The 14,675-nt window shown below is 38.1% G+C and overlaps 1 protein-coding gene across 3 annotated transcripts in view; it reads left to right on the forward strand.

Annotated features, from left to right (window-relative positions):
• Positions 1–2,200: 2,200 nt before the first annotated feature.
• Positions 2,201–14,675, forward strand: part of PPP1R12A (protein phosphatase 1, regulatory subunit 12A) — a 69,322-nt gene continuing 56,847 nt past the window's right edge. For all 3 annotated transcript variants that reach the window (XM_008938804.1, XM_008938811.1, XM_008938819.1), the window contains exon 1: positions 2,201–2,325. In XM_008938804.1, coding sequence (XP_008937052.1) covers positions 2,219–2,325 — 107 coding nt within the window. In that variant the 5' untranslated portion in view covers positions 2,201–2,218. The remainder of the gene's footprint in view (positions 2,326–14,675) is intronic.

Consider the following 14,675-nt stretch of genomic DNA (forward strand, 5'->3'; position numbering starts at 1 on the left):
ATGTAAGCTTTTGATTCACTTAGCAACAGTATTTTTATGAGGATGTCTTGCCAGTTTTTCTTATGTATACTTGAAAAATGGGCAAGGGTTGTTCTATGTTGGGTCGTGTCACAACCAGATGGTCTGGCTTTTTTTTTTTTCTTGATGGTAATCAATTTTAAGATATCCTTTTTTTTCTGCCCAGATTATGACTGTTAGAACATTTTAACATATGGGAATATGCAGCATAATAAAATGTAATATTAAAAGATCTGTATTTTAAAATGCTCAGGCAATTTAAAAGTTTTCTGATATAAGTTTAATTTCCTTATAATAAAATGGTGAAAGTTATGGTATACGTAGGATATCAATCATCAGGCAAACTGGATATCCAGAAAAACTAGATGTTTTCATATGTGAAATAAGGATGGACTGATGTTTCTGTTAAGTCTAAGCATCTGTGTTTCTTGAACTTGTTCTCTCAAGTTAAGTTACAATGTCTCACATTTATTTCCTTTTTATTTAAGTAACAAAATGTCTTGCAAAGAGAAGTGGTTCTTTTCTTTCAGTGCTTGTTACTAGCATATAGGCATTGTGCACTGATAATAAGTGGAAGACATTGAAGACGATATGCCTGAGGAATTCATAGTCTTTATTGTTGGAGTATGTTCATAAATTATTTTATCAAAAGAATTGCTGATTTTAGGGATGGATATGACTAAAAAGATAATTGAAAACTGCCTTCCTAAATTTTTTTTTTTTTAAGAATACCTGAGAAGGCTGGAAGGTTTTTGAATGTTTTCATTCAAGGAGGTGTTCTTGTTTTTTAATTGAAAAACAAATAGCACGATCGGTGTACTGGAGTCCCGTTGCAGTCTCGCTGCAAGTTTATGGATGAACAAGATTAGACTCCTTGTTAAAACGTTCTAAAAAAAGCTTTAAGTTTGTACCTAACTAAGGCAAATGGGGTCAAAAAGGGATAATTTGTTGCTGTTCGTGTTCTGATGGTTACACGGGACTGCTTGCAGTGTAGCTGTTGCCTCAGCACAGCAGAATGGAGGAAAGCTTTGTGATTCATCTTGGAAGGCACAGTTGCTTAAATAAGGAAATCTGAGGGGGTTTGGCGTAGTAAAGCAGTATGTAGTTTTCAGTCTTTATTCCTGTCAAAGTATTCTGAAAAGTAAAATTTATACCTTAATTGCATTTAATTGGAGGCATAATTCTCTGGAAGGATTTAGGAGCCCAGCAGTAAAAGTTCTCATTTCAGCCTCTGGTTATGTAGTATTGTTGATTTATTAAGCTAAAAAATTAATACCAGTCTTGTGGGGTCTAGCTGTTTTGAGTCCATGCTGTCCTGAAATGCAGAAGGACTTTTCTCTCTGTTGCTCTGCCCTTTTAAGGGCAGCAGTATGGAAGTTGGCAAGAAAACTCACTGAGTGAGCACCCTGTGAGAAAAATACTCAAACACAGAGAAGAAAGGCAAAATAGGAGTCAGTCAAGATGGAGATCTGGAGAACAGCAGTAGTTCTGCAACTGGCCAACACTGTTTGCTTGGTAATTAAGGGGTGTGCACAAATGCTAATATATTTGCAACATACCAAACTGATTTTCATGTGAGTTTATAAACAGCAGTGATTAATAGACTGTTAAAAGGTGGATGGTGGTACAGAGTACGCTGCAGTAGAAAACAGCAAGGGGGTGTTGAAATACAGTGTAGCATCCCCTTCCTGACTCCTTAGTCTCATAACTCACGTTCTGATTAAAATCACATGATGGTATTATTTCCAGACTGCTCCCCATCTCTTGGTCACAACAATTCTGCTTCGTGGTGTTGCTGTTGTTTCAGTTGTAATATCCACTCGGGTGACTGAGCTAGGCCTGGGATGGAGTGAGGGTTTATAAAGTCTCCACTTTGTATTGGAGAACGAGGTTGCAGTGGGGATTGTAAACAGCTTCCCAGAAAACCCAAACAAATCATATTTGTTGGTTTTGTTAAACTCTGTTTGAATTTGTTTATTTAAGGATATTTTGCAAATCTGTGACACCTGCTGCTTTTATCTCAAATTCTTCCTGTCAAACCCCAACAAATAAACCCTACTGCCTCATCAGACCTGAGACTACTTCCCTCATTTCCGTAAGGTGTTGCTTAAAGATGCACGGTATTGCAGAACAGCTTTGATATGAACTTATTTCTTAAATCTTTCTTTCTTTATAGGCTTGTATAGATGATAACGTAGATATGGTGAAATTTCTGGTGGAAAATGGAGCAAATATTAATCAACCAGATAATGAAGGCTGGATACCTCTACACGCAGCTGCTTCCTGTGGATATCTTGATATAGCAGAGTAAGATTTTTTTCCTCTATTTTTGAAATACATGTATTTTGCTAATATTTTGTTAGGGGGGCATTAGAAGCAAATGGCATTCTTAAATTGTCTTTTTAGTTGCCTCTGAAGTGTATGGTGGGAGAGAATGCTTTTGTATTGTGTGTTGATTTCCAAGTGTGCTCTGTGAGTAACTGTGCCTTGCATTTTCTGGCTTTCTTATATTGTATCTTAGGTAGCTCTAGGATGTAAACATTTAAGACTGTTCATGATTGTCAAATGACTTTTGAAAATTATTTTTCTTCTGTAGAAAGGTGGTTATGGGGGGGGACACAAGAAGAAAGTTAGAACTTATATTTTGTCAGCAGTCTGAAACATCTATCCTGGGATAAATCTATGTGTAGGAGATTAGTTTTGCAATTGTATTTGCAGTCTTCAAACCTTTTTTTTTTTTTAGATGTGGTATAAAGTGGTGATTTTTCCTAATTATTTTGGCTGTGGAGCAAAATCTTCCAGCTGAAGTTAGATGGCTCTTACAGTATTGGTTAAAGCTTCCTCGGTACTAAATTCCAGGAGTGATTTTGTTGCTATTCTTGAAGACTTTGGAGGGCTGCTGAAGATATGCTGAAATCAATTTTTTCAGAGGTTATTTGTTTTAACGTGAAACAATTATTGATTTGAGAAAATATGTAGTCTGTGTTGTTCAGCACACTGTTCTTACAGTAAAGAAAGTAACATTGTCTTTCTAAAGATCATTTGGGTAAAGACAGATGTCATTAATTCTGCTAAACTCGGTGTGACCTCTGATCCAGTGTCTAGTCTATTCAATATAAAGTAGTATTTTATCATATAACTATGTTACTGTACTAATTACGGTGGTGAAAGATGGGAATTGTAAGTTTAGAGAATCATTTGTTGGTGTTTGGTTCTGTGAGTCTGAGAGGTTTAATTAAGCGAATCTTAAGGGGAAGGAAGAGTCCTGGAGACTCTTGTATATTGTTCTCACTGTGAATTATTTTTTTTTTTTTTGAGTGTTTGTAGAGTGAAGTGCTTTGTATATCCTTTTGGTATCTGGGACACTGTGTGTGCGCTAACTTCTGTAATCTGCCTTTCTACTGTATGCAGATGTTTGATGGTGTAATCTGCCTTGCATGCACACTGGAAGTGTTTACTTGTTGACTATACTATGACAAAAATTTCTCTACAAACTGAGATAATATAGGCCTTTCTTCAGCTTAGTGGAGGTAGAACACATGCCTTTTTCCACAATGGGGAAGAAGTTTTAATACATGATTTTGGTTTGGCATTGCAGCCTAATATAGGCAGACATTCAGGGAAGAAAGAGTGATGTCCCTTGCCCACAAGACAGTTTTTCACTATTGACTTGAGTATCTGAAAATTGTATCACTAAAGACTGTTGTTTTTTATTCTCTCAGACTTGGGTAGGACTGATCTGCAAATTTTCTATAAATACCCTTTTAAAAAAGGAGATTATTGGAGTTTAATCCTGTGGGATGTAGGACATCTAAGCTGTTGGAAGAGCAGTACAAGTAGTTTTGAAGATAAGCTGTTGAAACAAATTTCCACATGTAGCTGAGAAGGGTAACCTGACCTGAATGGAGCAATATTTATATCTGATGAGCACTGTGGAGTTTAGATGGTCTTCAAACTACTTCTCCAGGAGCTCAGCTTCAAATAATTTACAAAACTAACAGAAAATTTTGCAGCTGAGTCAAAACTGGGGAAAGGTGAAAGGATGATACAATAAATTACCAGAGGTTGGAAATTTGACTTTTATTTAGCCCATAGTACATGTTCAGTCCAGCATCTGCTTTAGTGAGGAGGTATCTTTCTTGGGAAGCATGAGAATGTGGGTCTGTGTGGGTCTTTGGCTGAACTGGATGTTTCATTTTTGGCACTGAATTTTTTGTTTCATGGAAGGAAGCTTTTAATTTGAGTAAATTGTGAAAGCTCATAGCTTGTCATCTTTCTGTCCTGTATGATATAGACTAACATTTTTGTACAGAAATCTATTAATTTATTATTTCCTTGCAAGGTGCAAGAAAGACAAGCGTAAGAGAGTGATTCTAGTATTTCCTAATTATTAATGAAGGGCTGGTGAGGGTCTGATCTGTGCTTCCCTTTCTTCTTCTCTTGTGGAACTGCCTATAGGACAGATTTTCAGAGCTTCTCAAATTGGGAGACTCAGCAGGCTATTTCTGCTTCCTCTACTGCCATCCTGAAGTCTTCATCAGAAATAAGTAGCTGGAGTTAGCTTCTCTTGAAATAGTATAACCTGTAAAATCCAAATATGCAAATTTAGTTAATATATTGATTTTCTTTACAATTACTGTATTTTTACAATTCATAAGAAAAATGTGGCATGATGGTATAGTTTCATTATTTCAGGCTTTCATGTCTCAGAATTAAAATTATGTCTAAGAAAGCAACAAATCTGGGAGATGGAGATCTTTTCTGTTATGAAATGCATTTCTAGGTTTGGAATCTAATTTAGCAACTTTCTAGCACTGAGCGTGTCCTCCACATGTTGTCTATGTTCACCTTTCAACTGTAACGTTCTTTGTGTATGTGTGTAATCCCTTCCTAGGCTTAAAGAGAGAGGGGGGGAAAAAAAAAGGCGGAAGTTCTGTTAACATTGCATGATAACTCTTGTGTGATTCATCCCTAAGATTAGAACCTTATGAAGTGTAACTGAGATGGGGCGTATTGGAGTTCACAGAGCTGTTAATAGGATGTGAAAGCTTGTTTTTGCTTTCAAAATGGAAAAAAAAACCAAAACCTTTAATGATTACAAACCTTTATAATACAATTTTTATCATAGTTTTTCTTCTCATGTTCATTTGTCTTCTATGGGATTATATTTTGAGTAGTTAATGTACTTTCTTACAGAGTGAGGAAGGTTTCTGTTCAGACTGCTTTTCTCACTGAAGCAGCACACCAGCAATCTCCTGGCTCAGCTGTTCTTTCTACGTGTTCCATCCATTTTTCACTAACACCTGCTAGTAAAAAAACACACCCCCTTTCCAGGTTAATATGGAAATGTGCCTATTTGGTCGATGCAGGAGCCTTCCCATCTGGCTGTGCTTCCACTGAACAACTAATTCTCTCAGTCTGGAATGTACACATTCTTCTTAAGTAGAACCTGCTGCTACTTCAGGTGTTCCTGAGTGAGTGCACCCATGTGCTGGAGATCTGGAGAAGTACAGGACGTATAGGTGGCAAGGAGCTTCTCCGAAAAAACTGGATATCTCAAAGAGCCACTGCTGCAGCTCTGTTTTGGTGCTGGTCCCACGCTAATTGCTAGTGAGCTGAGTGAATTTGTGACCCAGCCTCCCCCTCACTGGGATGTTTATTTTGCTTTTGCCAGCTGCGGTGTCCAGCCAGTGGTCTTCTCACTGCAGGTGTGTTCCCTGTCACCCTCCGCTGTGGTCGCCAGTCCTATGGCATCTTCTCCCAGCAGTGTCTCCTGTCCCAGTTCAATTTTCCACTCCCTTGGAACAGCCACCTTCTCTTGAATGTGTTTTCTGTCTCCTCTAGAAAATGCATCTTCTGGTTTAAGAAAACATTAGTCTTACAGAAGCCCACATCAGGTGAAACAACATAGTTTAGAATGAAATAGTGTCACCTGGTTGCAGGTGGAGAATTGTGCTGCGAAAGCAAAAACTGCCAGGGGGGCAACTGCTCCTTTTGTTTCTAAGGTCTATAAATGCTGGGAGTACTTCAGCTTACCGCAAATTCTTTAAATAGTTTAATTTTAGAATTGCCTGCTTAAGTTACTGCTCTTCTAGTTTACGATCATGTGAATTAACTTACAAGTAGTTGTAATATGAACATGTTTAAAATTCTTCCAACTTGCCAAAGCAGGTGGATTTTGTAGCGTATTCTCTTTTTCTATTCTTTTTTTTTTTTTCATGTACAGAAAGCCTTATACAAAGGAGCCTTTTGTCTCCAATATGTTAGTATGAATTAAAAAGTCAGCATCAAATGCTTTGAAAAATTATCATTATCTGGAAACAAACTTGAACACAGGAGGACATCAACAGAAATCACGTGTGTGTTTTTTAATATAGTATTTAATGGGTAGGACCCTTAAGTTTACCTTTGTAAAACTCTTGTAAAACTATTTGGGTGTGTATAATGAAATTTTTTATGTGACAGATCTCTTCTACAATTTAAAAGCTTGTATATTATTTCAGTATCGGAGAAGAAACAAATTCTTTATTAGAATGCATAAAATGTAGAAGAGAAGGAAAAATAGTGCTAAGTGGCATTTAAGAAACAGAATTTTAAAATGCTTCTTTTTCTCTGCTTTGTGTTGTACCAGATTAATGTAAAATAAAGCTGAAATGTTAGAAATTTCTGTTCAAGAATTAAAGTTTGTGTTAAAACTGTATTTTCCTGTGGGCTTTGTACTATGCCTAGTTGTGAATGGATAGATGATGCATTTTGAAGCTTGTTTGCAAGTATTTGGAGGCTGTAATACAGTTTTACTGCTTAAATACAAATGCTTTTTCATTTTTCCCAGAATGAAAGAAGGTGCATCTTCCAGCATGTGTAAGACAAGCATTTTTCCAAAGTAACTTGAAAGTTAGTGACAGTTATACTTCTGTGAAAAAAACAAAGAAAGAAACAAACAAGGGGAAGGGAGATGTTTCCTGCGGGAAGAATAGAATTTTTATACCTTTATGTAGTGGGTGTTACATCTGAGTAACAATTTGTCAGATGTTGCTGTAGATAATAACATTTCTCATGGGTTCACAGGATGAGAAATCCACTGAGGGTAGGTACCTAAAAAACCCCAAATGCACAATGCATGCGTACAGATGTGTGTATTGTGGGGAATATGCAAATGGGATCCGGTTCAGAGAATTCATGAAAGCGGTTGAAGGCTGGAAAGGTATTACAGGAAAAGTAGCATCTATTTGCCACGTTTCTATTCTTCTTGAAAATGTGGGCACTTTTGGAAACAGGCTAGATGTTAAATAGATGTTTGGTCTAACTCAGTAGGAGGGTTTCTTTTATGTCTGGGATGAACACTCAATACCTTTAGTTACGGATGCAGACACTAAGACATAGCAGAGTTTCCAAATGTGCCTTCTTTATTTTATAGGTTCTCAAAGTTGAAGTATGTGATTACAGTTAGAGAATAATTGAAGTCCAGAGACCCCTCCCTCAGTTCACTTAGGAAGAGAAGAGCAGCTTGACCAACTCTGCTGCTCTGAAACCCAGGTCACTTGCTTTCCTTCCTGCCCAAAGTTTCCTATGTTGTGTCCCCTCCTTCCCCTTCTTTTCAAGAAGGCTTTAAAAGGCTTGTGTGTAACCACTGCCTTGCTGCTCACACCCATCCGTTTTTCCAAACTCCATACACCTGAAAGTGAACCCAGCCAAACTAGTTTGCTGAAACCTCAACAAGCTGTTGTCCCAGGATCTCTCCATTTTAGTAACAGTCCATTAAGACTAAAGGAGTGATCATTGTCTGGTATATGGAGGAGTGAGATACAACCCTGCAAACCTGTAGTTGAGTACATAGATCTTCAGTGATAGGTGGTTTACTTACAGCTCTGGTTGCCTTGTGGGGGCTGCTGCGGGTGCTGCGAGGTCATGATTCCTGCCCGTGCTGCAAGGACAGGACCAATGCTCATCTGGCAACACTCACAAAGGGAATCCAGTGCAGTTCCACGATGTGCTCAATGTGATCTAACTAGAGACTACTGCAGGAGCAGGCAGCCACTCCCTACTCTCCTTGGTCTTACCTCCTTAGGCTCTTACCCCTTCTCTTGCATTACCTAATGGTCTCACAACAATGCGGGAACTATTAGCTTGTGGCAAGCCTTTGGGAGGGCTTGGAAGGAGTATTCTCTTTTGGATCCCTGAGCTGATCTGGCTTGCCAGCAGCATTTGGCATAAATATGCAGATGTAAAAAAACAAGCCTGGGTTGGAGAGCTGCCTGTGCTGAGGTGGAGTCTTCTCCTTTGTCTCCCACTTCATGAGCTTGAACCAACTAGTACTGTTCAATGTTCTTCCATGGTATCTGAGGGTAGTGGTGCCCCAAAATATATTTCAAAGTAGTTATTTCTAATCCTTTTCTTTCTGAGTTTTAATAACATGATCACCTGGAGGTACTACTTACTGGAGCATTTTTAATGTAAACTCTTTTGCTGCAACCCATTATAAAGGAGATGGAGGCTCCCATCTCCTTTAGCTTTCTTCCCAGTTATGGTTTTATTTAACATGATATGAAGCGATGTTACTCATCATACATTCAGAAATGGATTTTTGAAGGATAATCAGAAGTTTGGATTCATGAATGACAAGGTGAATTTGGTGATCTGATGTAGATCACGTGCAAACTGACTATGCCATCTGGTACAGGGTTTGGTCTGATAGAAATGCTACAAGGTGAATGAATGTTTGTGTCAGGATTGAAGATGTTACTTTAAATGACACAAAGAAATGTTAACTGGAGCAGCAGAATTGAAGGGAAAAAGGACCAAAGATGGAACTACATACAACCTGCTCAGGAAATGAGGACTTCAGAAGGATGTATTATAAAACAAGCCATGTGACAAAGTAAGAGCAGGGAAAGTGAAAGAAGATTTATTCCCAGGCACAGAAGAAGAGGCCTTCTAGAAGAATGACCGACTTCTTGCAAGTTAACGTTAGTAAAGGTGCAGTGTTGGTTTTGAGAGCTGTGAAAAGGTCACTGTAGGCTTTGGAAGATTGTTTCAGTTAATTCTTTTCCATTTGCTGCCTTGTTTCTTTCTGGAAGAACACACTGGGGAAAAAAAACATTAATGGGAGAGAAAGTATGCTAGTATGGCAGTCTCTGCCCCCTCCTCAAATCGAAGTGCATCACTCGTTTCTTATCAGCAGCATAGAAGTTCCTCTTCCTCCAAACTTGCATGAGATATCTGCAGGGATACAGTTAAATTTCATTAGATAAAATATTGGAGAACGTTGCAGAAGATCAGTGAGCTAGGATCAGTTGGCATTTTCTCTTACGAAGATGTACTGTGGCAGCATACTGTTTTCAACATGTTTTTGCTGCATAGAGGTACATCCTGAGGATAATGAAGCACTAATTAAGTTGTTTAGGTTCATGGTGAAATTCCTTTTTTAAAATCATGTCATTATGTGGTAGAGTTTAATCTTTGCTACTGCATAGCTGTGATCTGATGTTTGGATAGAAATCTGGTAAAAAGGCACATTAAGATATGGTTGATGGGTTAAAGGAAATTACAGGAGCCAACTGGTTTGATGCCTGTTTGTTTAGCTGAGAGATCTGGAAAGCTGGTCACTCTAGAATGCACAAAAATAGTGCGTGCTTTATAGCTGCCTTCTTCAGATTGGATTTCTGGGTGCATCTCTACTTGTAACCCTAAATATTTGTTAATACGTATATTGCATTTCTGTTCTTCTAATGATACGTCTACTAGACCTTGAAGTTCACAGGTATCTTCTTCAGGGACATATGATTTAGTGTAAAGTAGTAAAGTATCCTTTTTCTTTCAGTAAGTTTTAGGAGTTGAATCTAATGAAAAGTCAGGGCACTGATGACCAATGTGAGGCTCAGAGCACTCTAATTTTTGGTTGAAAAAAAAGTTTGAAAGTGTAGCTCATGTCTAAAAAAAAAAATAAATCATGCTTTGAGAAGTGATGTGCCTAGGTAAGGTCTTAATTATTTGTCACAGAGCATTGGTTTTATTGGTATCTTGAGAACAATTTAGAGTAGATACCTTAGCTATGAATTCTAAAGTTGAATGTGGTGCCTATGGAAGAGAAGACATATGAAGTGTGATGCATATAGAAGTCTGGCAGCTCTGGTAGACTCCTGAGAAACAACACTTCAAGTCATCCCAGGATGATGGCTTGTAACTGCCTGTTGCCACTGGTGGACTCCTGTTTTCTAGGTGTGACTGGATCATGGTAAAGCACCTCTAGATACATGAGCGGCCAGGTTTTGAATTGAGCAAGTGCTAGATAGGTATGGCATACTGTTGCTTGTGAGGGCCTCAACTAATTCAGAACTGTTGTTTTAGAGAGAAGCAGTGATAGATTCTTCTTAGACTGTGGGATGTAGGGAATTGTTAGTGCGATTAAGTATTCAATATAATATTGATTCGGTTATCTGATATAAAATAATTTAATTCACAGTAAGGTTGGTTTTGAATGTTGTTTCTAGGAGAAAACAAGGTTGTGGTATAGATTGTTACTTCTGTGTATCTGAGTTTTTTGTATTCGTCCAGGTATTACTTGAGTGTTTTTCTCTATTCTGCCACATACAGTAGACTTCCTACTGACACTAAAGCAACTTATGACCTACTTACCCTTTTTTTACAGTTATGGCTTTTGTTGGATATCCTAGACTACATCATTTTGTGCAAATGATCCTAAACCGTGTGTATTTTTCTAGCTTTGCTCCTGACTGAGACTCTTCTGAAATCCATGTAAATACAGTGTGTTATCTCCAGACATATAAGGCTGCTGGGCATTGATGAGAGTGAGCTTTATGGGTACAATTCAGACACAAAGACACAAAAATGTCGTGTTTTTTTTAATAAACAGCAGGTGTGACAGAAAAAAAAATACAAAAAGGAATTACTTGAAGCCTCTTGATTACAGATGAGATATTGCTTATCGAATTTGAATAAAGACTAGGAGTTTGTTTCGGAAGAAATGTGCTTTCAAGGAAGTGCAAAGTGGGTTGGACAGGTAAACAACTGCTATGAATTGCAGATTGCTGGTACCTAACGAGGGGTCAGACCGAGTTCAGTACTACTGCGTGATACTTAAACTGAGATAGTAATGTTACTTTGTAGAGAGAGATTGGGTCACTGTATTGTGTTATAATATAATTACAAACAAGATAAGTTCTGTGATGTGGTGATTGTATCGATGCTGATACCTGTTCAAACACTGTAAAATAATTGATCTTGGATTAAATTTTTCTGATATAAATACCAACACATGGCTGTTGAAATAAAATAAGCTTAAGTTAGGTCCATACTTGTTAACTTCCACTGAAATAGAAAGCAGCAGTTAAAAATTAGAATTTGTGAATTTGTGCTAATACTAGAGCCAAATATAGCAGTGCTGCTCTTGGCACAAGGCAGGAGGGATGGTGGGCTAAAGGTATGATCACTTCTCTTTGAGGAATTAGCAGAGGAAGATGGGGGGCAGCATGGTTTCCCTTCTTCCTCCTCCTTGTTGCCTCATGTTATCACGTATTCTACCAGTGTGACTCAATCCCTAATATTCACCTTCATGATGTTTCCATAAATCACAAATGGTTGGAGACTTGCTGGGGGAAAGCATCCTGAGCACAGAGTGTGGTGAGCTAGTTACTCTGTGTACTGCGTGTGTTCTTTGCAGCTGCAACAAGGTATTTTTCCAGCTCAGCCTTCCTTTTTGCACTGTAGGCTGCAGACTTCAACATAAAGGAAACACTTGTTCACAAAATGCATAGTGAGAGTCACTTTTGAGGTGCACTTTTGCCCTGCATTCATCCTGGCATTGCCAGGCTAGAGTTCTATTTTTCCCCACCTTCCTTCATTTTCTCCCATTCCTTCCTTTTTCTTTCCTTACTTTCCTTCTTTTTATTTGTAAATAGGTTATAGTATATGTTTCCCTCTAGAGCTTTCTTCACGGTCACTATTAACTTTCACCTGAACATTGCTCTGTCACCTCTCACAGGTCTTTCCTCTATATTAAGATAAGAAGGCTTACTTGCTTTTCATATCCTGCAAGTAGGAATTTTTCCCATTCCATCTCTGCACTGTTAATGTTAGGTGGCCGCCTACGTTCAAATACTTGTAGAGCTTCTTGCTGGCTTTTTCCAGAGATTTCTTGGAACACAGGAAGACTAAGACTAACCAGATAATGTTATCTACACTGTTTCTTCTATGCTCCTGCATACCAAGAAGGAAAACAGATGTGATTCTAGCTACTGCCCTTCCTTGGGTGTGCAAGCTTCAGAGGCGGCTAGGGACAGCCAGCTATGTGCAGAGCTCAGTGTCATGTTGGTACATTGTGGAGTGTTGGCTTCATAAACATGAATAGATTTTTCATATAGGTACAGTATTTAGAATTGATAGAAAATGCTGTTTGCGTAGGGGGATTTTTTTTTTTCTCATTACTGCAGCATACTACTTTGACAGCTTTGGGAGTACTTGACAATTCTGAAGCGAAGAAGTGTGTCTGTCCAACATACTTTTCAGAACAGCTTCATGCCAGAGAATCAGAAACAGGATTTGCTGCTATCTGGAGGAGCTCTTGCATATTGAAGTATATAAAAAAGGCTTTTCAATCTGGTCTGTAATTTAGGAGAACATGCATGCTGAAATCTAGGTCAGACTGATGACAATTGAAAAGAAATGTCCCTTCTCATTTGCTTAGAATTATTTGGCCATTTGTTTCTCAGCTGTTTTTTAAAATAGTTTAAACAGCTCTAGCTATCTGAAATTCGTAGCTCTTGTGTTCTGCAAGAGGAAATCATAAATTCATCTCAGATCTCTTGTGGATATCATCTGTCTTAAAATCATCACTTGCGTATTTCAGAAGAAATAATTATCTCATTTTGCCGAATAATCCTAATTTGCCTTATTTAACTTGAGGTTTTTTGTAGTTGCTGGCTGATGATACTGCTCACATGGGGAACATTCCTATTTAGAAAATGCTGCAGCATTTTTTTTCCAAGAGAGAAAGATGTGATAGTCTTCTGGAGTTTGCAGTAAAACGTAACCTTAAAAGTGCCTGAGTTTCATCATGATTTGGCATTAATTTAAATGCCGTTGCAGACGCCTGTCTTCTTATGTCAGTCTTTATTCAGTTCTAAATGTTTAAAGGCAGAAGGTTGAGGCACAGCAGCGACTGACAGTGTGGGATGGCATTTTGCAGAGTGCCTGAACAAGACATCCCTAAGAGTTTGACTTACTTGTTTTTCAAGTAATTTGATTTATTCTGCGTTGGTCTGAAACTGATGCAGGAGAAAGTATAGGAAACCAAATGGAATTTATGCCATTTTGGTTTCAGTTGAACAGTCCCCATTTTCATTCCAGTTTTGGTTCCAGTATTGAACATGCAGCTTTTATTTTCTCCTGCAACTCATAGGTTCAGGGGAGAAGGCAACTGCAAGAGGATGTCAGCTGTGGGGAAAGGAGGACAAGGGGAATGATCTGTGGGTTGTCACTAAAAAGGGCAAGGAGAATCCCCCGTTGTGCAGGGCAGGGTGCAGGGCTGGATGTCTCCTGTGCCTTGGGAGACCTGCCGGTCACCCACACACATTTGAGTGCTCTCCACCTAATGCTTACAAGGTTCACTACATATATTCCAGAAGCAGTGAAACTGACTTTTTATCATTATGTTTATATGAGGTTTGAATAATATGTTTAAATGTGAGAGTGTGAGGGTGCATGAGAGTATTTGGGGGATGGCTGGGTACTGGCTCTTCATTCATATTCAGCTGACTGCACGTTTTCCTTAAAACTCATCCGCTGGCACAGGGCATATGCATGCTGTGTACCAGGACAGAATTTAGTGCAGTGTTATTGTAATGCTATTGTATTTGCTTTCAACTTTTAGTGTTTCAGATATTTTTTTAAAAGAAAAAGGAAAAGGTTAGGACTTTCTTTAATATGTTATTGTGAGGAGTGGACCTTAAAAATTTGAGAATCTTACCAAAGCTTCAATTTGATCTCGTGATATGTTGTATATGCAGGTAGATAGCCTTGCTTGCCTAGCCTTTAAAAGTAGCATTTTTTCTGCAAATAAAAAAAACAAAACAAAAAAAAACCCACTCAACCAACCAAAGAAAAAACTCCCGAACCCAAACCAAACCCACTTTTGAGATGTGCTAGGGAGCTTGAGGTAGCGTTTCTACTTCTGAGTTAATAACATCATTGTTAAGAGTTTGGATTTCAAGTGAAATTCTTCTGCAGTGAGAAAATAGTTGAAGAAATATTCCTAGATGCTGAAACCAATAGAAGGTCGGAAGAGGACCAGGAGTTACAGTTTTAGTGTACTTTGACTTTAAAAAAAATAGAATTGGAAACACCAGTGGTAAAACTTTTATCTTTCTCGTTAAATGTCGCTTGAAGGTCCAATTGTTTGGCCAGATTTACTATTAGTTTATTACATTTGTTTTATTAGTAATTTGAACAATTTAGAAAGGTGTACTTTTAGAAGAACATCACTACTTCATATTTAAAATAAACCAATGAAACAATTCTGAAAGGAATTTTAAAAGAAGGCAATTAGAACACATATTCCAAAGATGTGTAAGTTTTTAATTTGATTTTACTGTGGACTTTTTCTGTTTCATTGTTTGTTTCTTTGAATGACAACTAGCACA

Source organism: Merops nubicus, unplaced genomic scaffold (genome assembly GCF_000691845.1).
Source record: "Merops nubicus isolate BGI_N331 unplaced genomic scaffold, ASM69184v1 scaffold34620, whole genome shotgun sequence".
In the NCBI taxonomy this organism is placed as follows: domain Eukaryota; kingdom Metazoa; phylum Chordata; class Aves; order Coraciiformes; family Meropidae; genus Merops; species Merops nubicus.